The 26,667-nt window shown below is 43.8% G+C and overlaps 1 protein-coding gene across 5 annotated transcripts in view; it reads right to left on the bottom strand.

Moving 5' to 3' along the window:
- The window catches only part of Hivep1 (HIVEP zinc finger 1), a 149,539-nt gene extending 128,130 nt beyond the window's left edge, over positions 1–21,409 (bottom strand). For 2 of the 5 annotated variants that reach the window (XM_063259885.1, XM_063259889.1), the window contains exons 1-2: positions 17,874–18,013; positions 15,098–15,240 (exon numbers count right to left, since the gene is read on the bottom strand). In XM_063259885.1, the coding sequence (XP_063115955.1) occupies positions 15,098–15,137 (40 nt within the window). In that variant the 5' untranslated portion in view covers positions 15,138–15,240; positions 17,874–18,013. Of the gene's footprint in view, positions 1–15,097; positions 15,241–17,873; positions 18,014–18,105; positions 18,279–18,339; positions 18,450–21,267 lie in introns of those variants that run through there. The other 3 variants (XM_063259888.1, XM_063259886.1, XM_063259887.1) reach the window with 3 other exon arrangements.
- Between the last annotated feature and the right edge of the window lie 5,258 nt (positions 21,410–26,667).

Below are 26,667 nucleotides of genomic sequence, written 5' to 3'. Positions count from 1 at the left end.
ATTTTCTACTGGCCCCCTTGCGTGAAGCCTTCCCCAGAATTAGATGTATTCATTACATGGATGATTTGCTAATCAGTGCAAAAGATGTGACTGAGTTGGAGGATATGCTTGGCCAATTGGTCAGGGCCCTGAGAAAGGCAAATTTACACATTGCCCCTGACAAGATTCAGGGAGGAGACATAGTGACCTACCTGGGCACCAAAGTCTCCCCCACATCGATTTCTCCACAAAAGGTAACCATCAGAACAGATAGTCTAAGGACCTTGAATGACATGCAAAAGCTACTGGGAGATATAAACTGGATCAGACCTTATTTACACATCCCTAACTCGGACTTAAAGCCCCTGTTCGACCTCCTGAAAGGAGACCCGGATATTGCCTCCCCCAGGGAGTTCACCCCGGAAGCCAGAGTTGCTCTGAGAAAGATAGAGGAAGCCCTAAGTACAGCTGCATTGCGGAGAATTGACTCAGAACAGCCTTTTGAGGTCTGCTTGTTGCAGACCGTTTCTCAACCTACGGCAGTGATTTGGCAAAAGGGACCACTTTTGTGGGTGCACCCTAAGGTCTCACCTGCCAAGATTATCGAACATTATCCGGAAACAGTCGCTTCCCTGGCCTTGGAGGCACATGGCAGGGCTATCCAACATTTTGGCTCTGCACCCCATGCTATTCGGGTACCTTATACCGCTTCTCAAATAAAAATCCTGACTGCTTGTATAGATACGTGGGCCATCCTGAGATGTGTTTTTCTTGGGGAGATAGACAACCAGTTCCCCAGGGACCCCATACTACAGTTTGTTACTCAACATCCGGTGATATTTCCAAAAATCACCGCGTCCACACCACTTACTCCTGCAACAACGATCTATACGGACGGGTCAAAAACCGGGATAGGGGCCTATGTGGTCTCAGGTATGCCTCTGATCAGCATACAATTTGAACCAGATCAACCACAGGTGGTAGAGTTACAAATTGTACAAACCGTCCTCGAGAAGTTCCCAGGGGCCCTTAATATTGTTTCTGATTCAAAATACGTTGTTAATGCCATGCAGGTCCTTGAGACTGCGGGCCCGATTAAGCCAACCTCCAAAGTGACTAATTTGTTTTTGTCTATCCAGACTCTGCTGATAAATAGACACAACAAAATATACATCACTCACATAAGAGCACATACGCGCCTGCCAGGGCCCATGGTACAGGGCAATGCGGCAGCTGACGTGGCCACTCGCCCGTTGTGGATACTCAATATGTTATCTTCAATAGAACAAGCCCGTCTGTTTCATGACAGATTTCATGTCAACGCCAGGACGTTAGCCAACCAGTACCACATTTCCAGGGCTGACGCGCGGGACATCGTACGGTTATGCGGCTCTTGCGCCACATACACACCCGTCGTATCAACGGGAGTTAACCCCAGGGGATTGATTCCTGGCGACACTTGGCAAATGGATGTCACACATATGATAGAATTCGGATCTCTTAAATATGTTCATGTCTCTACGGACACCTGCTCTCATATTATATTTGCGACTGCTGAAACTGGCGAAAAGGTGTCTCATGTAATCAATCATTGCCTGACAGCTTGGGCCGCATGGGACAAACCAAAAATATTAAAAACTGATAATGGACCAGCTTATACAAGCAGAGCCTTTAATGAGTTCTGTGAAAAAATGGGGGTACAGTTAAAACATGGCATCCCATACAATCCCCAAGGTCAAGGAAGTATTGAAAGGGCTCATAGGAGCCTTAAAGAAATTCTACAAAAACAAAAAGGGGGAATAAGTCAGGGCCTGCCCCCAAAAGCACGGCTCTCCATGGCACTGTTCACATACAATTTTCTGAACCTGAATAACAACAATCACTCCCCGGCCATGGAACATTGTAATCCATCTCCTGGCAATAGGGGATGGGTGAAATGGAAAGATGTCCTGACGGGACAATGGATGGGCCCGGATCCAGTAGTTAGCTGGAACCGAGGTGCGGTTTGTGTTTTCCCACAGGAACCAGGACGAGAACCATTGTGGGTCCCAGAACGGCTGACGCGCGTGGCGAATCCAACGAAACATAATGCAGGAGACACTCCAAAACTCAACGGCAGCGGACAGCCTAATCAAGATCGGTCCGACCAGGATATTGCTGCTCGACCGAGGAATACCCAGGACCAACTACCCATGCTCAGACGTAAGAGAGATTTTGGGATCACAGCGGCCCTGACAGCACTGTTCGTGACTCTGACTGCGACGGCTGTGACGGCTGCCGTTGCTCTGACCCAGTCTACGCTGACGGCTCAGGCCTTTACCAATCTTACGGACACCACCTCCCTGGCGCTGAGGGAGCAACAAGAAGTCAACCTCCTCCAGCACAACGCCATAATGGCGTTACAGCAGCAGATCGACCTAATCGCTCAGGAAGTCCAGGGACTCTGGGAGGTGGCTAACAATTTATGTGACGCCAGATGGGCATTCACCCAGTTGTGCGTTACCCCCATCCAGGTCAACCGTTCGGCTTACAGGCAATTTCAGGATTATGTTCTCACCACCTATAATTCTTCCTTTTGGAACGCTAGCGTGCGCCTGGATATGACTATCCGGCAGCTAGATCAGATAGAGGTGCCTATACTTACAGCCTCCTTTTTTGATGATGTCCTAAGCCAGATAGGCTCCTTCTTCAAACCTTCGTCACTTCTTGCGTATGGGATCATTCTTGCTCTTGTGGTTGTCACTCTCGTGACTCTTAGGTGCCTGCGGTCGATAAGGGCGACCCAAAAGACACATATGACATTGATGATGTTGCTGGCCCAGAGTCAAGGGGATTCCACACCTAGCGTTTTCTGGGCTCAGGCTAGAAAGGCACGGCTCCTTTAACCAGTACGTGGCTGCCCTCGCCATTATTCTTACGGATGTTCTAGTATTATTACGTACGTCTCCTTCCCCGTCGCGGCTGCGAACTTAGACTAGAAGGACCCCACGCTTAAGGCGTGTTCCCATTGATAATTAGAAAATAGTAATTAGTGATTGTAGTGAACGGGGATTATGGTTGGTAATTAGTGATTACGCGGTTCCTCAAATGTCACTCGGCGGACCCCTCCGTGTCTCCCCCAAGATGTAAGCTTTAAGAGTTGAGTGGGCAAGCCAACGACGGGTAAGACGGGAGAAGTTCTCCTGATCAACCTAAGACAGGCTCTACTCCGAGGGTCCTCTAGGGAGTAAGAGTTATGGCATTGAGATGCGAGACCAAGGGTACTGCAGTGCCATCCGCCTCAAGGGTTGAGGGGAAGGCAGGAATGAATGTCTATATGCATCCAGGTTCGGTTCACAAAAGCCTGGCCCTGCGAAAAAATGAACCACTCACCTTGAGCATGGTCCTGGCGCAAGGATATGTACGAGACAAGGTGATGCACAGCAGGGTATAGACCTCTACATTCTCTCATGCCTCGGCCTGCGAAATAGGCCCACTCCCAGACACCTCACATGGACCCACAGACCACACTATCTTAATAAATAAAGAAGGGGGAGATGTTGGGAGCCTGGCCGAGTGATATGAGGCCTGTGGTGAGGAGTGAAGCCTGAGCTAGATTGCCCCTCCCGTCGACCGAGTGATATGAGGCCTGTGGTGAGGAGTGAAGCCTGAGCTAGATTACCCCTCCCATCGAGTATGCCAAGATGGCGCCCATTTCCTGCTCCCTAGCTAGTAAACAACACGCCCTGTAAGCTAGTCTGCCCAGCAACAGCTGACGCTGGCCAATCAGCTCGTCTTGCCTACTTTGATGTGATTGGTCGATGTGTCCATATATATGCTGACACCACCCCTGGGGCGAGGACACACACTAAGAAGAGGGACTGCTGAGAGAAGCACACAAGGAGCCGTAGGGAACGGACCAGAGGAGGCTTCCCTCAGGCGGGATCCGAGATCCCGGAACAGGGCGTACGGAGAGAGAAAATAAACCAGAGGCTATCCGCCGACTACTCGTGTCGTGTGTTTTTTCCTGCCGGCCGGGATCGACACCGACAAGTGACGACTGAAAGCTTTATTGACTCACAATAGATCTTTGACCAGCTTTTGGGAAAACACAAAATTATACAGCCTGGCCCTTCAAAGCTAGGCTTTAAGTAAAGGAAAAAAAAAAAACAAACAAAAGACAAACTTGAGAGGAGACAGTAGCAGCCATGCAATGTGGAAGACACAGCCTCATAGTTTGCGTCTGGACAAGCTATGAAACAAACAAAACAAGAGATGACAACCCATCAGGGAAAAGGAATCCGAAGTTGCGATAACTCATTCTCTGAAATGCTGAGTATTAAACAATAAATCTGGATATACGAAGAGAAACAAAACGTAACTCAGGCTCACAAGAGAAAAAGCAAGCAACAGAAATTGTCTCTGGCTGCTGCATTTAAAAGATTAAAACTTCAAAGCAACTGTTATATGAATATGTATGTTCAAAACCCTAAGTGAAAGCATGCTTAAACAACTAGCAAAGTATGATTATTATAATAAATAAGAGATTGAAATCACAGAAAAAATTCTGGAGCTAAAAAACATAACAAATGAAGTAAAAAATCTACTGGAAGAGCTCAACATCAAATTTGAGTCAGCACAAAAATCAGCACACTTGAAGACAACTCAACAGAAATTTTCCAAACTGAGGAATAATAAGAGGTGGTCAAGACTAGAGGAACAACAAACATAGCAACATCCAGTCAGTCCTCTGCATCCATAGTCTATCAACCACAGATGAAAAATATTGAAAAAAAGTGCACCAATACTGTACACATGCATATTTTTATTATTCCCTAATTACAGTGTAATAACTATTTACATAGCATTCATACTATACTAAGTATTATAATGAAGTACATGGGAGGATATGTGTAAGTACATCATTTTTCATAAAGCTCTTAAACATCAGCAAATCCAGGTACCCGAAGGGGTCCTGGAACCAGCCCTCAGATAGCAGGCAATGACTGTGTATGTGATGGGAGAAAGACGAGAAAGAAAAAAAAAATAACTTGAATAAATGATAGCCAACATTGTCTCAAATTTGATGAAAACAGAAATAATAATCTAGGTATTCAAAAAATTTCAACAAAACTCCCAAAGAGATGAACACAAAGAGAGACACACTTACTACATCATAGTCAATCTGCTAAACATAAAAGCACATGCAAAATAACATTCATCTCACAAATGGAAGAGGAAAAAAAGACCAACACAGCAAACAACTGACTTCTCACTAGAAATAATGGACTAGAGGACAGTGCAATGATCAGAGGACAGAAAAATAACAGCAAAATCTTTCAGAAGTGAAGGAAAAATCAAGACATTCCAAGACATTCCATGAATTCTGTTAAGACACTTTGATGTAAAAAGACCCGCCTTATAACAAAGGCTATATAAATCCTTCCAACTGAAGACAAATGACACAGGATGACAACTTTATTTCACAGGAAGAAAAGTACCAGAAATGATCAATATGTAGATAGTTATAAGACTCTATTAATATTTTTCTTTTTCTTTTAAATTATTAAAAATATGGTTACAGAAAGCAGTTTAACACTCCTCACTACCTTTGTAACATAGCAATCAAACATAAATAGTAGTGGCATAAAAGAGAAAAAGGTAGACCTCAAGCAAAGTTTCAGTATTCTGCCCAAGTTCAGTCAGTATTCTGAATATAGTTATATATTAAGATGCACACTCCAAAGCAATCACTAACTATTGAAAAGTAGGATAAATATAAAAGACCAGAGAAATCAAAAGTATACTTTAAAAAGTGAACATAAAAGATGGCAATTATGGAGGTAGACAGGAACAAAAAGCCTGAAGCAAGTAGAGAAAAATGGAAAAATGGCAGACCTAAATGCAACACTAATTATAGTATAGCCACCCCAAAAAAGAGACTGTCAGACTGTATGAAAAAGTCATGGCAACAACATGCTGCTTCGTAATGACACACTATAGATCCACATAAGTGAAAACTCCAAAGTAAAAGTACAGGAAACATACCAAACCGAAACTCTAACCAGCCAGTCTACAAAATCAGCAGGTACCACCAGACCTGAGATTTCAGAGAATTCCACCTGACTGCAGACCTAAAAAGACTGGCTTATATAGCAACACTACTCTTACTACTAGCTCAATCCAAACTGACAAATAAATGTGGTGCAATATTGATATAAAAAATATTACTTAGCTATAAAAGGTAACGAAAATCGCGATACATTTCAATGCAGACAAATATTAAACATACTATACTAAAAAGTTAAATGTAGAAACTGTATACTGTATAATTCTACACTAAATGTCTATAAAAGGCAATGGTGAAGAGCCAGGAAAGCAGATCAGCAGTTGCTGAGAATGCTAGTGTAGACCAACTGCAAACAAGCTCAACACAATTTGGGGATGGCAGGCATGCTCTAAAATTGGACTGTGGTAAAGGTTGCCAGACACTATTACTGCCTGTACAATTACTATCACTGAACTGTACTCACACTGGGGGCTTTTATTACGTACATATACACTGTATCACAATAAAACCATACATTACAGAGTAGCATGCCGAAGGCAGTAAATTACTGTCAAAGACTAAAAAAGGTACTTTTTCTGTGAGTATATCACAAAATACAAGCTTAATGCCAACTATAGCTCTTCCAAGATGCAACATGAATGCTGAACATGTAACTCATCATTCATCTGGCATTTATCCCATCAAACTATAGCAGATCAACTTACACTATCAACATCTAGTAGGCCAAATAAGGCTTTCCATCACCAAGCTATGTAGTCAGACATGTCCTTCTTTGTGGTAGTTGAATATTTACTTGTATCTCTACTGGTCAAATATTTGCACAGCTGTCGTGACTTTCAAGTATAAGCCATTATGGTCTCTATGTCCTCAACTATAAATTTTTTAGAAGATGGGTACAGAGCTACTGAATTCTACAACACATGAAGCAGGATCATGAAAGTCGAGACTTTTGAGCAAGGATAGCCATCATGGATGGCCCTGTTTCCCACACGCTCCACTGCCATCAGAGGCCTTGCCTGTCACTGAGAAAGCAAACACATAAACAGTTACTGATTCTCATGTTTTTAAGCCTCATGCTCACACTGATACATACCAAAGAGGCTAATTATTCAGTATGTCTGTGGCAACATATTGTCTTCAAAAATATTCCTGCAAGTACTGTTACTCCAAACTCTACTGAATCTATTATTAAACAAAAAGTATTAAAACAAGTAAAATCATGCAAAGCAAACTGAACACAAAAAAATGATTTTCTCTACCTACCCCCCTCCCACCACTCCAAAGCTACAGAAATAATCACTAGGATAACAGAGCAAGTGTAGTAGAGAATACTGAGAAATCAGACAGACCAGAAGTACAACTATGTTCTCACCTATTCAAACACAAAGTCTAATGCTTAATGTGTGCTGACAGCAAGTATCACAGCCGTTCCATGCCTGAACCCCAAGCCTCTACTCTCAAGGGGAGAATTTCCTCTTAAGGTTTGCCTTCAGAAAGCACTCCCCTTAAACACAGCTCTCCTGATGAAGAACAATCGGTTACAAGGTGTCCGATGTAGCCTGACATACAGTGTTAGATACCAGGTGCTGTCAGTATTTCTCTATCATTTTGAGTTCAACATAGTGGTGACCAATGAAGATGGCACAATTAGAAAGGGAAGAGTATTCTGTCTGACAAGACAGCTGGCTCAGCAACAAGCCAGGCCTTTTGGGTGGAAACAATCTTGGCATCAGAAGAACAAAAAAATCTGAAATGTTTCTAGTAAGAGCAACCCAACACTGAAGGCCCAGAACCAAGACCTGTGGGCCTCTTTCTGCACCAAACGTGAATTCCCTTAGAGCACCAGTAGGCAGCAGACTCTCACATGTTAAAGCAATAACTCTCGGTTCCCCTGTAATTCAATCTGCAGCAATCCTCTATCCTCTGCAGAAAGATGGGGCACTCGTCTTTACGTAATATTAGGCAGTTATATTCATATCTAATCTTTCTCTTCACTGGCAAGTCTAAAAGATTTGGAAGGTAAATAAATGCAGTCATTTAGAAACAGATACACTAAGGACCACGAAGATCAGGCTTTGTATCAATTAAATAGGTATAACTTTTGAGATTATCCTGCTTAGGAATTTCTGTGCTAATTACACGGTGATTCTAGTTAAATAGTACCCTTCTATTTACATTTTATATAAAACTTTACATTTTTTGAACTTTTTTTTGTACCTGGGGAAAGCATCCAGATTTTTACATGTTAGGCAAGAGCTGTATCACTGAGATACAATCCCATCTATATTTTCTGAATACTTCTGGAAAGCACTAGTCTTAGAATACCTCCTAGAATGAAATTCATCATGCAGAATTTCTAAAAATGTCTTAAGGCTGAAAAAGAGAAAAAGTACTTCTCAAAACTTTTCACTTTTAAAGTTTTAAAAGGTTAAAAAAAAAGTCAAAACTAATGCAACCCTGGAGTAAAATATTTGCCTAAAAAAGCTTAAAGTCGCAATATCTTTTTTAGGAAAAATGACTTCTGTCGAAAAATTCTGAGAAGGGCCCTATTGATCACAGGTTTTGGTGTTTACTGAACAAGGGCTAACAGTTAACACCATGTATCTTATATAATTGGCAATTGTTGTATGTTGAATATCACTAATATCCAAAAGACTACTTATGTATTAAAAGTATTAAACATGTGAGTGAAAAATAAACCAATTTATTCATAAGCTATTTTTCTATATAATATAAAAAGCAACTTTAGCCCAGAATTCTTCAAACTGCTGCATTCTAAATGTAGAGCTAAAAAAAAGTTTGTATATGATAGATTTATGCATATTTTATATTTTTCTATTCTACAGTAAGATAAAATTATACCTCATCAGAACATACTTTGTACAAAGATGTTTTAAAATAAAATCATTACTCCAGTTAATCATACTATTACATTTTATATTTGCTTTCAAAATGAAAAAAGCATTTGGCTAATGTTAATAAGCATTCAAAATGCATCAAATAAGCTCTCAATATGAGCTGAAAAATAATTATCTTCCAAAAAACAGTGATATGTTTGCCATACTGAATCTATTCTTATCTGTTTATCCCAGTAGAACTAAATATTAGTTCCTAGTGTTTATGTGTCAGCAAAAATCTCTTTTTAAATTATTACTGTTTTAAAGCCATTTCTTATTTCCTTTCTAGCTTGTCACATATAATTCTTCCTCTTTTTTTAAAAATAAGCTGTGGAGTTGTTTTCCTTATAAGATTTCTACCTTTTCACTCAAATTATGAGGCTGTCAGCACTGCTGTTGACCTAACATTCAAATCTGAAAAACAATTTAACAACAGCTAGAATAACACAGGATAATCAACGAAATTAAACATATTCTGCTTCATAAACTCAACAAGAGAATGCCTGTGTTAACCACCAAACATAGGATGATATTCATGGTAGCAGAGTTTACAAAAACAAGGACTACAATAGGCTCACAAATTGACAGCAAACAACAACATTCATCTCAAACAAATACTAAAAATCAGGTGGGTTTCTTTTCCAAACAAGAATGGAATAGGAGCTAAGAGATAGTACCGTACATCTCAGAACCCAAAACCAGAACTTCATTTAATTCCACTTGAACCATGATGCCAACACATTTTATATAGTGGTTCAATATAATAAGACCTCACAGTTTCCTGAGATCTAGATGGAGAATGACAAATATTCTGTTAAACCTCATTTAGCACTGTCAAAAAAAAGACAAGGTTTGAATGAGTTTCAGTGAAGAATGGAGCGAGTAGCACCCTGAGAAAAAATTTTCTCTCTCAATTTCTTTTCTGCACTGACTTCTCAGCTCCACATCCCCAATCCCTGAGCAGTCAGGACAACACTGGCACATGTCAGTAACCGACACTGAGCAAAGTGCAGCCTCCTTGTGTCGCATGAAATGCAACAGAACCTTTTATTTCATGTGGGTGTTCCTCTGTTTCCTGTGTTTATGAAACACACAAGACCTATGAGCTTGACACAAACCAGTGTTTTCAGAAAGTTTCTGTGTAGGAGTGTTTCCTTTTGTCAGCTGCTATATTATCTAGGCTTCACACATTACCTGCATTTCACAGCCAAACCCTCCAGGCTTCCCCAAGACCAGAGCCTGAAGGTCACGCACAGCCTGAAGCCAAACTCCACTTCATACCCATTAATGGACCAAAGGGATACTTTCAAGAATTCTATGGTAAAACTTCATTTTCAACCTAAAGTGATAACAATCACTTGATTTTTCTGCCCAGGCAATTAAAAAAATTTTTTCCTCATTGGTTTCTTAATCAGAGATACCCAGATATCAAAAGAAGTATTTCCTACTTAAGGTTCAAAAACATAAATTACATCACAACAAATCATCTTAACCTTCCAAACTAGTAAAAGCTAACACATCCAAATAGCCCTCTGTTGGATACAGATGACGTATTTAAAGTCCAGCTACAATGAGAGATCCGTGAAGAACAATCAGGAAGTAGGATCATAAGCACAATAAGACACACACAGACACAGCAAAAGGGGCCCATATGTTTGTAAAGGGGCAGGAGATTCTGCCAAAGGGAGAAGATAAAGGATAGAAGGGGAAAAACATGAAGAGGTAAAATCTTTGACAGAGACAGTTGCACACAATGTAAGAAAACACAACAGAAATGGTCAGGGGCAAGAGGTGCCTTCCGGAAAGAAGCAAAGCACAAAAATGCTATGCTTTCCATGTAGAGCTCCTGAAATGGCAAATACTCACAGGATACAGAAAAACACAAGGCCGAAATGTGTCCTGTTTCCTTACCCAGATTCAAACCTTGTACCTCATCCTGTATGGGGGAAGAGGATCCACAGACCCCGTGGTGTCACTAGCAGCCATGATTTAATGATTTTAATCACACTGGGGAGAAGTTCTCATTTTTTGAGATACATTCAAAGCCAAATGCACTTATCCAATAAAAATGAAAAACAACTACACCAAGTTCTCAAAATGTGCTTTGCAAAAGGTTAATAGTATTTTCCATACTGACTTCCAATTTTAAAACAGATGAATCTTTAGAATCCTAGGCCCAAATACAACAAACTGCGTAAAACATTTTTTCCTCAAAGATTTGAGACATACACATAATAATGCCTAGCATCACACATTAAAAACAGTCCTTTAGCTGGCAGTGGTACTGCACGCCTGTAATTCCAGCACTCAGGAGGCTAAAGCATGACAACTACTGTGATTTCACAGACACTCTTGGCTATACAGTGATTTCAAGGCAGGCCTGAATTACACAGCGAGACCCTGTCTCGAAACAAAAAAATAGCCCTTTATGCTGGTAGGACTGGCACAGAATCCCCCTGCAAGCCAAATGGTTTCTCCATTCCATATTATCCAAGGTCCAAGCAAAGACCCAGAAAGGCCAAGAGACCACCCCTCCCAAGAAGAGCCATTAGTAAAAAAAGGACCACTGGGTCAGATGGTGCCACTCTTAAGATACTTCACCAAGCTGAATGGTGGGAATTTAGGAGTGGATGTTTGACGCATGAAGAGTAGAGACCTTTCTTCATGTAACTGAGGACAGCACATAAAGCCTTTCTTCTGAACATCATGCGTTTCTTTCCTGCCTTTCCAAAATTCCTCTTTGACTTCACTAAGGATGCGCTGTTCTTAGAACTTGACACCTCATGCTGTGTAAATGGGCCAAGGCAGCAAAGATAAAGGTGCTGTCTGGGTTATTCATTTGGCCAAGGAGAAGAGACTGAATTTCAAGCACCAGTCCTACACAACAGATACATTACCCATCAGGTCTAAGTCAGTCCTAGTGTGCCCTAAATTTACTTCCTCCCCTGAATTTATCAATTCTCATACTTTGCTACCAAAAGTCTTCTAAGAATATAGAAGAAAACTCCTCCTCTTTGGAAGATCAAAACCTGTGCTCAATTTTAAAATTCATGCAAATTCTGTAGATTCACCCATGATAAACCTTGGTGTTGTTTCTCACACTCACCTAATGCAGTAACACCTGTACATGGATACGCACATGCACACTCACACTGGCACATATATGCTTTTCCCCAAGTAAAATTCCCCGTGCAGAAAAACACACTGTATTTTGTGGCTCTATACATCCACAGGGACATACCCACCACAGCTGAAGAATCAGTAGTAAATTGAAAAAAGATTGTATTTTAAGAGTTAAAACTGTTTTGGAAGATTATAAACATAACTTGAAGATTTTTCTAAGATTTCACTCTTAAAATATTGACTCAATGACTAAGTACAAGACAGCTATCCTTCACAGACTATTTCCCACGGAGGCCTAAAGGAAGGCGATGGGTTCCTTGAGCACCCTCTGCCCACAGCAGACAATAGTATGACGATCTGGGCTATTGGTAAACCTAGAGTGGTTTACCAATCTCCTCTCCTTTTTCATATCTAGTTGTATGAGTATGCGAGATGTTTTCTATAGGTCAAAGCAGAGGGTCACGGGCAAAGCAAACTACAGTCAACGTTGGCCTGTGTGTATTCATTTCTCCAACAAATACCTGGTCTCCCGTTATCTGGCCAGGACAGTGATCAGCTTATACACTGTCTCTGTACAAACTGCAGCACAGCATAGTCTCTGGACAGGTAAATCCTAAAAGCAGCGTTTTACTAAGGTGCTCCAAAGGCCCACCTCAGTGATACCCTGCCTACCAATAGGAAATGAGACAAAGTCCCTGCTTTAGAAAGTTCAGATCTAAGTGAGACAGTCAGGCAAACATAAATTCAGTTTTCAATATTTTCTACATGACCCCAATAGTTCAAGATTTTATACACTACACTTAATATTCTCCCACCAAATCCCTGCCCCATTAAACATGGTACTATAATAAAGTTGAAGTTGGGCCCAAAGCAGCTACCTATACCAACAGAGTTCTTTTAAGTTTTTAGGTAGAAAAGAAGTATGGTTTAGAGTGAAGGAGGCCAAGAAATTGACCACATTTCCAAATACCACCTTATGGTAACTGGCCAAATTTATTTCTCCAAGGACTAATTTTCAATTGTCTATTTGCTCTCTATGCAATTTCTTATCTTATATATATGCACACAAAGTATTTTTTTCAGTTATGATAACACAATCATACACTACATAACATTTCAGCCAACAGCAGACTACATAACCCACAGGGATCTCATTAAATTACTGTAGAACTTTAAAGCTCTTATCATCTAGTAACATCCTAGAAGAGTGATGGCAAACCTTTTAGAGCTTTCAAAGAGAGCAAACAGTTGGCTAGGAGGCACATGCTACAAGTTCACTACCAGTGTCATAGAATAAAGCATCATTCACATTTGCAATGATGCTCATATAAACAGCACTGCGTAGTCTATCACATAAAAGGTATGCACATACAACAATGTACTTTAGTAAATAATATGGTATTAATAATTATGCTAGCGGGTTCTATATTTACTGTACTAAACATCATTAGAATTCACTTTAAAATAAAAAATTAACTGCAAAACACGTTCAAGCAGGTCCTGCCCGAGGGATTCCAGAAAAAGGCACTTGGAATGACAGCTCCACATATATTACTGTCCTTCTGGAGCTTCCAGGGACAGTCTAGAGGAGGAAGTCAGGGACTTGATAATAACCCTGTGGAGGACTAAGCCAATGTGTGCGTTTTAGTTATTAAAAGTGAAGTTTAAAAAAGCAAACAAACTATGATTTAAAAATGCTTATAGAATATCAAGGAAAATAAATTTTTGTGAAACTGTAGAATTTTTTAAGCTGACTGCTCAGTGTCAAAATTATTTAAGTTGTACAGTAAAAATATTACGTAAGCACAGGTTACTTTGCCACTGAAGGAAGAAAAACTTTATTAACGTAGTACATCTTGAGTTTATGAAGCCTGCAGTAGTGTTCAGCAATGCCCTGGGCCTTCAGTCACTCCCACTCATTCACTGACTCACCCAGAGCAACTTCCGGTCCTGCAAGCTCCATTCATGGTAAGAAAAGTGCACCATTTTTTATCTTTTCTGTCATATTCTTGCTCTATCTTTTCTATGTTTAGACACACGAATACTTCCTTTTGTGTTCCAATTACTTACACAATTCAGTACTGTAACAAGCACATGGTTTCGCAGACTAAGAGTAACAGGCTATGACTCAGTCTGTTGCAGGTTAAGCATGAAGGTTTGTGTAAGCACACTCTATTATCTTTACACAACCATGGGATCACCTAACAGCAAGTTACCCAGAATAGGGTTCTATTGTTATGTGACACATAACATTTCATAAAATAGTAAAATTTATTCCCATAAAATAATTTTGGGATTATTTGCCTTAACCATTCTTTGCTTTGCACTTCTATCCTATTATCTACTAAAGTTAAATATAAAAGATAACTGTCCTCCCAACTGATAGAATACACTGGGATACTGCAAATCTTTTAAAATAAGATATGCTTACTTTTATAATATTAAAGTATCTCTTTACACTTAAAAAAAATTCCCTATTCTGTCTCTGTATGACATGTGTTGTTATATGTATTTTGTTTTGCTTTTGTTCGGTGCTGGAGATTGAACCCAGGGCCTCAAGCATGCTAAGCACACCCTCTATTACCAAGTTACCCACCACTTCTGTATGCATATTTTTGATCTGATGCTTCCTCATAAAACATGTTCTGCAAACAGAGTCTAGGCAAATGATTCATCTACAACTCTTCACTTTTTATCTCTCCAATGTATCTTACAGTGTAGTACAGAAAAAAATTTCAAAAGAAACACAGAAGAGGAACATAAAACTACACATCAGATTCACGCAGGTGTCAAAGAACATCAACTCATTCAATCTGAATGAGTCCTGTTACGAAATAATTAATCTCAATTTTTAACACCCATAAATGGGTAGGACTTACTAAGTATCTCCTAAGAGACAGGAATTGTTCAGGGCAAGTAGAAACAAATGAGAAACAGAGCTGGCCACGAAGCAGGGTCAGCATCTCATGACCTCCCATTCCTGGCACCAAAGATGTATTTATTACGGGATATGTAATAAGCCTCACTTCTAATTAATGCAGAGCCTTACCTCTTAGATTTCTGGGATGAATCTGTTTCGTTCGAGGCATCTTCTTAGATTCAGGAGCTCCTTTTTCTTCTTAGAAACTGTAGGATGACCAGGTCACAAAAAGGTGGCTCCATAAACTCAATGTGTATCAATTAATCCATATGCTGAAAAGAAATAAATAATACAAGAGGCATACTTTACTACTTTATAAGTAAACATACACTTTAAAATTTACGGCTTAATATCCCATTAACCTAACTCCACAAAAAGAAACCAAGCTGGGCAAAACCTTACCAGCTTTTAATTAAATCCAAGACAGGTTGTTTTGTCAGTATCTGGGCCTTTTCATTAAAAAAACAGCAAAAAGAAATCACTGTATTTCTACCAGTGAAAAATTCACTTTGTGTTTTAAAATAACCTTATTAGTTAGAATGGTAAATGTCAGGCTAAGGGTTATACTGTACAGTTCATCTGTCCATGCATAAGAGTGGTGCAACATCTTGGTCATTTTTATTTTACCCTTTAGTTAACATGTGGCTGCTCCTCATTAAACAGTCCTCCCCCTCCTAGATTACGGTAGAAATGCACTTTCTTCTTGTGTTAAAGTGCAACATTTGGCCAGTTTTAGCTAATGACCTGAGTAGAAGAGACAAACTAGAACATTCACCAGAGCAAGATGCACAACAGACTGGTGCTGACATAGGACCAGTACCTCAAGAGTTGAACTCCTACCAACTCACCGCGATCACAGAACACAAACAAGAAACAGCCCTTTGTTGTTTTAAGTCACTGAGGTTTGGGAATTATCTGTTACTGCAGCATAACTTAAACTGCCCTACGTATACAATTTTAAAAAGTGATCTGAAATATAACATGCCAAGATGACAATTATCTTAAACCAAACCACTTATGTTCCCCGTGAGTCACTTTTCTTCCACAAGATTCTTTCTCAGGGATCCTTGAGCTTTTAACTTCCTGCAATAAAGCTGATAACCAAAACCCATTATGCTGACACTAAATATGAAACAATGTTAAATCACTAGACACATAAAAATGGAACAGAAATTGCTTTGGTGAAAACTTGTCACTGTATCTATTACTCTGCAAGAAAAAACAGAACTCACTGAGCCCCTACTATGTGCCCCTGTACTTCCTACATATTATCTAATTTAACCTTAACAACAACTGAGGAAAGCAGCCTTCATGTTTCCATTTTATAGGTGGGAAAAAGTTTTGAAGGAGGTTAAGTGATTTGCCTGAGATGAGCAACTAAAGAATGTGACACCCGAAACTGAGTTTTTCTCAATGCCTATTTCTTTAGAGAAGGTAATACCTACTATCAGAGAGTTAATTTTGTTTGTTTCTTTCTTCCAAAAGGCTGCCTGGCTATATACTTTGGTGTCAAAGCAGACTGGATTCAAGGCCAGGTTTTAACCCATACCGTATTCCACACCGTATACTTAATCTCTCTGAAGATCAGACTTCCCAACTGTAAAACTAAGAATATTATCCACCTTGGAAGGTTGGCATAAGGACTAAATTAAACAATGTAACTTTACCTGTGCACAAAACCGCTGAAATACTGTCCTTAAGAAAGCCTATACATTAAAGAACATGCCTAATATCCTAATATTTTAGAAATTTATTCTTTCATTCTGCCCAAGAAATAAAGACAACTATCCTCTGTATTTCAATCCTCCTACAGCCCCATGTCAGCACTGCACAAAAATACTAGCAATTTTTTTTAACGGCCGGCACGGGGAAAAATACAAAATATTATGGCCAATACTACGTATATTTCACCAAGCACTGTGTTGAAAAAAAAGATAAGGTTCCCTAATTCCTTTCACTAAAGAAGCATCCACCGTGGGATCTGATTCAACAGAGAATTTAAAGACCTTACAGCCAAATAAATTGTATGCGTACTTAGCTCCATTCCTTACTACAGTTTATTAATGATCACTATATTACTAAGTTTTAAAATCATAAACTCCGATTTGTAATCTAATCATGTGATTTCACCGAAGCAGGAGCATAAATGTAAAATATGCAAATTCCCAATCTGTAACGGCTTTCTGCTACCCCGTTCCCTGCCTACCCACTGTCCCTAGCTGTCCATCCCACGTTGAAGTCCTTATGGGGGAGAAGTGGATATTTTCAGAGACGGCAGCATTGTAGTGACTAAGACGAGTGATAAACCGTCCTTTCACAGGAAAGAAATAAACACTACATGGAGCAAAAACAAGACGCGATCAAAAAGTGTAAAGACAGTTGCAAGGAGAAAAAACATGAATGAATGTGGAGGGCGGAGCCTGGGAAAACCCCTCTGCAACGCTGCACTGAACAAAGCGCTTCCAATGCCAGAAGGAGGGGGCAATGGAAGTGCCAGCTCAGGAAGCAGCCTGGAGTGGATGCGGGGAGCAGGAGGAGGCGGAGGACAAGATGAGGCAGGCGAGCGAGCGAGCGAGCGCGGCGGCCCCGAGATTCCTCTTCGCCACCAGCTCGGCTGCCGCCCCCTCCCCTCCCCTCCCCTCCCCAGCTCCCAACTCCGGCCCAAGCCCTAGCCGCCCCGCGCCCCGACCCCCTGCCCAGCAGCTGCAGGCGCGCGCTCCCAACCCAGCCCAACCCGGAAAGAAACTACCCAGGTGGCCGCGAGCAAACAGGCACTCCGAGCAAAGAACGAAAGGGAAAGCAAGCCACAAAGCGCGGAGCTTGGGCAGCCGAGGCCTGGTCTCCCTCACCCCCCACCCTCTCGCACCAACTGCGTCTGCGGCTGCAATGCCGGGTCGCTCCGTACCTGCTCGACTCGCAGCACCGCAGCTCGGGCCGCTCGCGCGCGACCGGGGCGCCCCGAAGTGGCGAGTGGCGCCCGCGCGCAGCCACCCCCTGCAAGGTCGGCGGCGCCACGCACACGCGCGCGCCCCCCGCCCCCCGCCGCCCCGGGGAGGGGGTCCGGCCCCCGCCCGCGCCGCGCCCGCGCCCGCGCCCTCCCCGCCGCGCCCGCCGCCGCCGCAGCGCCCGCGCCCAACCTGCAGCCAAGACGCCCGGCGCGCGGCCCCGCAGCCGCCCGGGCGCGGCGCTGCTGCCGATGGCGGAGCGCGGCCGGGCTCCGACCCCTCCTTCCCCTGACAGCCCCGACACACACACGGCCTCCCCGCGGCGGGCTCCGCGCCTCCCCCGCCGGCGCCCAGGCCGGCGACGGCGCCCACAGCGCCCGGCGCTGAGCGCCTCACGGGGCGCGGCGCGGGCGGCGCGGGCTTTACCTTCCCGGCGCCGGGCGTCTCGGGACCGCGGGAGGCGAAGGTCGCCGGCTTCCCCGCGGGTGGGCGGGGCGGCAGGGGATCCCCGGGGGCGGGAGGCGGGGAGGCCGCGGGCGGGCGGGCGGCAACGCGGGCGGGCGGGCGGGGCGGCGCAGGGGGCGGGGCGGGGGACCCCGGCGGCGCGGGCGGGCGCGACGCCAGCTCAGCCCCCGGCGAGGGGCGGGCGGGGCGTCCCGGCCGGGCGCTCGCGTGGAGCGGGTGTCCCGGGTCTCCCCGGCGGGGCGGACCTCTGGCGGCGCCCGCCCCGCCCCCGGCCCCGCCCCACGCGGCCGTCTCCGAGACGGGCTGGGGCTAGGGCCGGGGCCGGGGTCGGAGCCCCGGGCCAGGAGGGGCGCGGAAGAGGCGGTGGCTGCGGCCCAGCCTTGGGCGGAGGGAGTGCGGGCGGGGGCGCGGGTCGCGCCGCCCGAAGCAGTCGCCCGGGGAGGGGCGGGGCGGGCCCAGCGGTCACGCGGCCCGGGGAGGCCCGGCCGGGTCGCGCGGTCGGGGGCGGTTGGCCGCGCGAGGGGCGGGGCCGGAGTTTCTCCTCAGCGGCCCTTGCTGGCGGAGCGAGCTGTGGGCCGGCCCGGTGACGTCATGGGGTCTCCCAGCCCCGCCCCTCGCCCGGGCCGCGGGGGGCGGGAGGCATTGAGGGAGGGGACGGTGGGGGACCCCAAGGGGGTTTCCTCAGCAACGCGGAGAGGGAAGGGCAAAATCATTGTGAAACTTGAAACTCATTAACTTTGAAAAACAACTTTGAGAAACCTGGCGGGGTGGGGGCGCGGTGGCGGCCGGGAGGGTAGCGGGGCACAGGTTCTAGACCCTGAACTGAAACCTCCTCGGGTTGTGGCGGACGTTCTATTAAAAGAGCCAGGAAAGCCAAGGTTATTCCAGAGGCCACGCCACAGCCCGCGGGTGCTTCCCAGGGCCGGAGCTGCGCGCGCAGTTAACCCCCGCCGGCCCGCCTGACAGGCTGCGGACTCAGGAGGGGACTGGGGGTGGGGCTGGCGGCCGACGCGCCTCTGGGAACGCGGGGGAGGGGAGGGGAAGCCTGAGCCCCGCTGCAGACCAGAGTTTGACCTCGGCTGCTAGAAAGCAATAGAGGAAGCAGCCAGTGGAAACCTATGGAAGACATCGGGTGGAGGAAGGTGCTTTTCGAAATTAGACCTCAAGAACGGGAGCACTTTGGGGTTCAGTGTCCACACGCACCCCTGAAAAAAAAAAGCAGGCAACAATCACTGGTTAAATGGGCCTGCTGCAATTTGGGGGTGGGGGAGGGATAAGGTGAAACAAATTTTGGTGCAAAAAATTAAACACTTTTTTATCACACCAAACCGTTTTCGCCTTTTAAGGAATAAAAATGCTAAACGGCCTCACACCCACTCAGACAGCTGGCCATCTGTGCAAACTTGTTCCCCTGGGCTTCCACAAAGATGGCTTGGTCTCTTCTGCTAGTGTTGACCCCAAAATTCCCCTGAGGAAATCCTACCTCTGGCTCACTATGAAACACTCAAAGCCCCGGAAAAGGAATGATTACAAATGGAATACTCAGGAATAGCGAGTTGGTAGCCAAAAATAATGTCCTACAAAAGGGAAAATATGCCTACCAAAAAAATCAGTTTGGTTATATAGGAGCGAAGTTCATCCAGCAGCAAATTTAAAATAATGTCTAGCACACTGGGTGAACCTTTCAATGAAATAATGCAACTTTCAGTTTTCAGGGTGATATAATTGTCTCTTAGGAAATGAACTGCTAAGTTTGCAAACACAAAAACAAGTCATGCAACTCCTTAACTGGGTTGTTTGAATCGAGAAAACAAACCTTCAATTAACATGAAAACAAGTAAATCTATCCGGAGAAATCTACCTTAGTAATAAATTGAGTGTGTGTCACATAGTCAAATGTGCTAAGTGCATGAATGCTTTTTTACTCTATAGCTAAGCACAGCAGAAATACGCGAACACAAATGTTTATTTAGGATCTAGCGTCCTGGAGACCTTTCAACCTCGTATACCTGCAATTTTGAATCATAAGAGATTAATTTTGTCCTTCCAGTTCGCTTTCTGGGACAACGAATCGATATTAAACTTTTTCTTGGACATCTGTACAACACAGAAAGCTCTGCTGGTGAAGTTTTGAGTTCTCTAAGTGCAATTTCTCTGCCCACATTTCTGACCTCCCAGATATCGGAATGCAAGGAAAACATAGCCAAGTTATAAAGTAGCTTGTTCGGGCTTGCGTGGGGCAAATTCAACGTCAGCCGACGTCAAATACACGGCACGGGGTGAGCGGATTGGTGGACTCGCGGCTCCGGAGGCGCGGAGCCAAGGGTAAGGTGCAGCTGGAGAGATCAGAGATCCTGACTGCTCTCCGCAGGGCACGGCGGCTCCGGGCCACCCGGCTGCGCCGCGCGACGCCGCTGTCCCGGGGGACGTAGGCTGAAGGCGAGGTCGCCGCCAGGCTCCAACGCGCCGTCCCGGCGGAGCACTTGGGGTGCACCCACGTCCACGCGCGCTGTGCCGCAGCCCCGGTTCCCACGCGGCGCCAGGGTTCCTCCCCTAGCCCGGGCGGGCACCACGATCGCGGCCACTAGCGCCACGCGAAGATCCGGAGCTTCCTCCCGCCGCCGGGTCACGGCGCCCGGCCCTCCTCTCGGCGCTGCCCTGCGTGCGCCGGGGTTTCCCGTCCACTGGCGGGTCCCTCCCCCCTCCTCCTGCTTTCCCTCCCCTTTTCTCCCTCCCCCTCCGAGTTCTCGGGGCGACCGGGTGACAAAACCTTCCCTGCGCGCTCTGCCAACTCTGCCCACACTGGGCTCTTCCCAAGCCAGGCGCCAGACAAAAGAACCAAGAGAGAGACAGGAAAAAAAGAGAGGAAAAAAAAAAAAAAATACTTACCCAACTGCAACGCCAAAGTCGGATCCATGGCTTCCTGAGTTTTAACTTTTTAATTTTAAAAACAACAAAAGCAGAAACCAAAAGCCTCCTAGGTTGAAAGTGGGCGTGAGAGGAAATGCTGGGGGGAGGCGCTTGGTTCCCTTGGCTGCTTCTGCCCAGTCCCTGCCTGGGGCTTTGATGTTATCTGCGACCGCATGCGTGGGTTTATACCATGGGCTCCGCGTCTGCCCGGGTGAGACACTCAAGTCCCGCTTAGCTAGAAGCCAGGGAAGCAGGTGGTCAGGGCCAGGATCCCCACTCTGAACCCCGCAGTGAACCAGTGACTTTTGCACTCTTCTTTCTTACCTGCACTAAAAAGCAGGCTCCACCCATCAGTGATCTTGGGGAGTCCCAAGTCTTGTGGCATCTTTTCGTTAGACGCAGGGAAGGGGTCCTCTAAAATTAGAGCCTCCCTCCCCCATTCATAGTACAACCTTGCGAGTTCGTGGATGTTTTCTGAAGCGTGGGTCCATTGTGTAAGTAAATGGTGTTTGCTGCTTGAGAAGACACAGGAGTGTACCTCTGAAGACAATAAACTTTTTTACAGCACAATAGCATTGCACCCACACCTTCTGCTCATGTTATGGGAAACTTAATTGTTGGTTTTACCTTGTTTATTTTGACATGAGGACAAGCGGTTTATATACTTTATATTAAGTTACCAGTCTCAGGATCATCACTAACAAAGTAATGACGAACGATATCTAAAACAAAAACAGAAACAGCTTACTAATAAAACAAAACAACAACAACAAAAGGATGGCACTGTCTCCTTTTCACCCTCAACCAGAACACCCATTTTACAACACCAGGCTGCATTCACGCCTTGCCCTCCGGGAGTTTACAAATTAATGGAGACAGAATAAACACAGGGGAAAAAATACCTAGAGGGAAAAAGATACTTGGAGAAGCTTATAAATAGAGCCAATTAAAGTTATAAAGAGTTATTTACACGGTTGCTGAAAGGTTTCTGGTGGAATGGAGAACAGGAAAATCAGAGAAAGTTCCATCCTGAGGGTGAATCCGAGGTGGGATTTAGAAGCCAAATAGCAGGCTTGGCAGTGGTCTGAGAACAGAGGCAGAGAGAACTGGGGGGTGAGACCAGGCCAACTATGTGTGAGGGCTTTTCTGCCTACAGCAAAAATTCAAGCAAATGGGACACCAGGATGCTTGAGTAGCCTACAGGGTGCTGAGAGCAAGTGGGGAGGGCGGTTCTGTAGTAGAGATGAGCTCTGCAGACCCAGCAGGCCCAGTCACCACTCACAAGGGATGAAAGCAGGCTACTGCAGTTGGTAGCCATTTTGGCTTGGGCCAAGCATGATCTTTTTAAGGAAAGTTATTGTCCCTGGTGAATTTAGGATAGGTATGGGAGCTGGTTGCACATTACAGTAGGACTTGTCCTAGTCCTGATAGTAACACCAGAGATTGTGGTGATCAACAAGGGACTAGGCCCTACTTTGCAATTGACATAGTTCTCACCATATGCCCATACACACATGAAGCAACAGAAATGACAGTTATCTAACATTTCTAAAATGCTAAGCAATTTGCTAGCATTGGCAGAGCTGGTAAGGGGTAGACCCATGATTGAAATCCAAAGGATAGTCAGATCCTTAAAGTTAAAGGATTATGTCTTGTGAAAAGCAGGTTATGATTTATTATATCTGTCTTGGTTACTTTTCTCCCTTTGCCTGACACCCAAAATTAAGGAAGGAAAGGTTTATTTAGCTCACAATTTGTGGAGGATTCAGTCCATAATCAGCTGGCCCAAGGCAGGGTGGCACATGGCAGAGGATAACAGTTCATGGTGGTGGCAAACAGCACAAGCAACAAAAGTAAAGAAGGGGAACACAGAGAGAAGACACTTTCTCTCCCCCCTATATTGCATGCAGGCCCTTATATTCTATGTACCCACTTGGGTGTAGCACTCACACCTGTAATCCCAGCTTTGGACCATGAGTCATTCACAAACTCTAGAAACCTGCCTCCATAACTGCATGAGGCTTTGGGGGGAAAATACAGACTCCAACCAAAAAAATACGCTACATTATTAGAGCAAAGAAAAACGGAATTTTTTTTTAAAAGTCAGCATTTCAAGTTTTGAGAAGCTGGTATCTGTGTCATGAAAATGGAGATGTTGGGAGATTTTGATGCTTACGGGAGGAAATGAGAAAACACATTTGAGTTTAACTATGCTTAGTGTTAAGAAGGCGATTTGGTGTGTGAATGTGAATGGTGTGTGAATGGTGTTGATCTTACAGGATACTCTGAAAGACAGCCCAGTCTCCAACTTGATTGAAAAACACTTAGTTCAATGGCAAGGATGAGGGGTTAGTGAGTTTTATCTGGACACTACCTGTTGAGCACTGGACAGAAGATTAGACGTGACTGACCAAGTGATGCATACAGTTCTCCAAAGAATTTTCCTGGTATGCAGTGTCTATAAGTAGCATCCTGCAGAACACTGAGAAGGAACAGACGGCATTCTATAGAGATAACCCAACCATACCCCTGACCCACGGATGTGGAAACAGTGTCTCCTTTTAAAAGGGCGCTACATCCTCTAGGATCAGGGCTCTACCTTATGATTTCATTTAAAGCTTTTTTTTTTTTTTTTCCACTCCTGGCGATTGAGCCCAGGGCATCTTACAAGCTAGCCACATGTTCCACCACTGACCTACAACTCTAGATCTTTTTACTTTATTTTTGAGACCGGGTCTTACTAAATTACCCAGTCTGACCTCAAATTTAGGATTCTCCTGCATCAGCCTCAAGAGTAGCTGATGTTGCAGATTACAGATATGCACTGTCATGGTTGAGGATTTAATTACTCAATAAAACAGTTATTTCCAGAGAGAGTCACGGGGTGGGGGAGGGGCGCTAAGGGTCAGGACATGCTTCAGTCTCTAGCAAATATCAGGAGTCTTCCTACATGGAACTGGTGATAGAGTTCATGACAGCCTAGAAAGCATGCTTGTCAGGTGCTTGGAAAAGACCAAGAGGGATTCATTCTAGTCCCTTTTGCCCCTAGGAAGAATTCCTCCTAAAATACTGTGTGCTCTGCTCTTCAAATAAAAGTTCTCGAATCTCCTATGAAAAGTCACCTTTGGTAGACAGAGCCACTGTGCTGGAAGCAGAGCTTGACTGAGAACTCCCTGTCCATTCCCCCTACCTCTCACTCCTGCTCCCAAACTCTTTTCCTGTTATTACCTCACAGATTTTCACCAGGAACTGCATTGCCTTTTGTTTAATCTTAATGTTCATTCCTGGATCAAAAGGAAAATTTTCCTCTGTGGGCATTTGGATAGAGATTTTGTGACTTGAGCATTTTGCGTAAACAAACAAACAAACAAAAAAAGGTGTATATGGCCATAAATTTTTTAAAAAGCAGAGTAAGGGGTTAAAAAGTGATGGATAGGAAAGTTATGTACCAGTGATCCTGACTAATTCAACCTCTGTTCCTTATCTTTTCTTTCTGGGTTGTTATCATTGTTGAATTAAAGAGTGTTAAGATCAAGCATACTCTTAGGAATGGAGAGAACCAAACAAGTGCTCAGGAATACTCCTGCTGCCCTGAGGAGAATACACCCATTGGTGAGACGCTCACGCTAACAACTCTTGTTTCCTCAAGCCTCACCAAATCCCCAACTTATGTTTGTTTCCAACCTTGTAAATAAACTGCCAGGCGCTCAGAAACTTTCCCCAGAGGTCTACTCATTGAGTCAAATTTTGCAACTGACTTGTTTCTGGCAAACAATTCAAATCATCAATTTTTCCCTTATCTAAATTCCCTGTGGCACTATTCTGTACTATTTTGTCTAATTTTCTGTTCATGCGTGCCTGTGACTATAAACTTTGAATGTAATTTTGAATTTATTGACAATTAGTTAGTGGTAGTTCCTGTTACACCAAAATGTCAATGGGGATCAATATAAAAGAACTCAGGTGTAAAAGTCCAACTTGGAAAAAGTTGAGACAAACTGGACTTTGCAGATGCTAAGGAAAAGGAGCATTATGTGAATTCACAAGAAAAATAAGCAGGCACACAGAAGACACGCATCAGCTGCTAATAACAGCAGGAATAGCTCAGGGTATGCTTTAACGTGTTTCAGATACTTTTTAATTTTCAGCTATTTTAATCTCTGCGAGAGGAGGTGGAGCTTGATTTGTGGCAGATAAATAAAAATGGAACAAGAGTTCTCATAAGGCATTTGAGTAAGGCCCTGTGTTTGTGCGTGCGTGTGCACAGCTAGCCAGATGGCTGTCTAACCTAAAGACAGTCAGATATTATTTGTAACATTTTTTGCTATTAATGGATTACACACATGAGAGTTGGTAATTATAAAAAATATTGATGCAAGCAGGAAATCCTGGCACGGTCAGCTTTTATGTAGTGCTCAGAGCAAGAGTAACAGGACACACACATTTGTCTTCTGCCTGCGACTCCTACAACTGTTGTTCCCAACTGCTGTGGAACCTTCTGGTTGCAAAATTCCATCCCTCACATAGTAACAAGAGAGTCAAAACAGTTCCCCTCCTGAGCTCTGGTCACAACAGTTTCGTAACTATGTTCTCGTAGAAAGTTCCATAGTCCACCCCACCCCCCCGAACAAAATAAAGTGAATGCCAGAAAAATAAATCAGACGTTGTCTAACTGTAGCATTTTCTTCTATTGGAATATTTTGTACAGCTCAGTTTTATTTTACTGCATGTGGAGGGAGGAGACTTCTTGGCTTATGAATTTTCTTCCACAACCTTTTTGTACTGTTTCAATAGCCGTTGCTTTTGCTTATGTAGTCTTCTGAGAAACTAATGATTCTGTATCCATTTGACACAATTAAAACAAATTTTTCATTCAACTTTATAATGAGATTTCTTAAGAAATTTTTCACTTGAAAAAAAGGCTTATTCCAAACCAATTACTATTCAAAAAGGTTTCCATACATGTTATTTTATGACAGTGGCCCATGATTCATTTCTCAAAAGGTCAAGCTACCATTCTATAATAAATCACAACAAAATAGTTGTGTCTCTTCTCACAAATTCAAAGAAAGCCAGAGTAAGATTAGTGATATTTAAATGAGAAGTTCTGGGGTGCTGCAGAAATATTAGCAGGTGTTGAATAGTACGGATTTCCTGCTATTAAAATCTCCATGAAGCTTGCTTGATTTTTTCTAGTAATCTAAATATATGGCAATAGTGAGCAATTGTAAAGCAATATCAACTGGTTAGATAGCAGTTAACTAAAAAAAAAATCATTCTGCTAGGTTAGACTGAAAGTTAAAGGAAGAGAGAGAGAGAGAAAGCTTGAAATTCCAACTCAAATACATTGATAATTAGCAACCTAAGTTTAATATGCTA

Source organism: Cavia porcellus, unplaced genomic scaffold (genome assembly GCF_034190915.1).
Source record: "Cavia porcellus strain 051 isolate PalLab524CR breed Dunkin Hartley unplaced genomic scaffold, mCavPor4.1 scaffold_13, whole genome shotgun sequence".
Classification (NCBI taxonomy): domain Eukaryota; kingdom Metazoa; phylum Chordata; class Mammalia; order Rodentia; family Caviidae; genus Cavia; species Cavia porcellus.
This window is presented reverse-complemented; position numbering and strand designations above follow the sequence as displayed.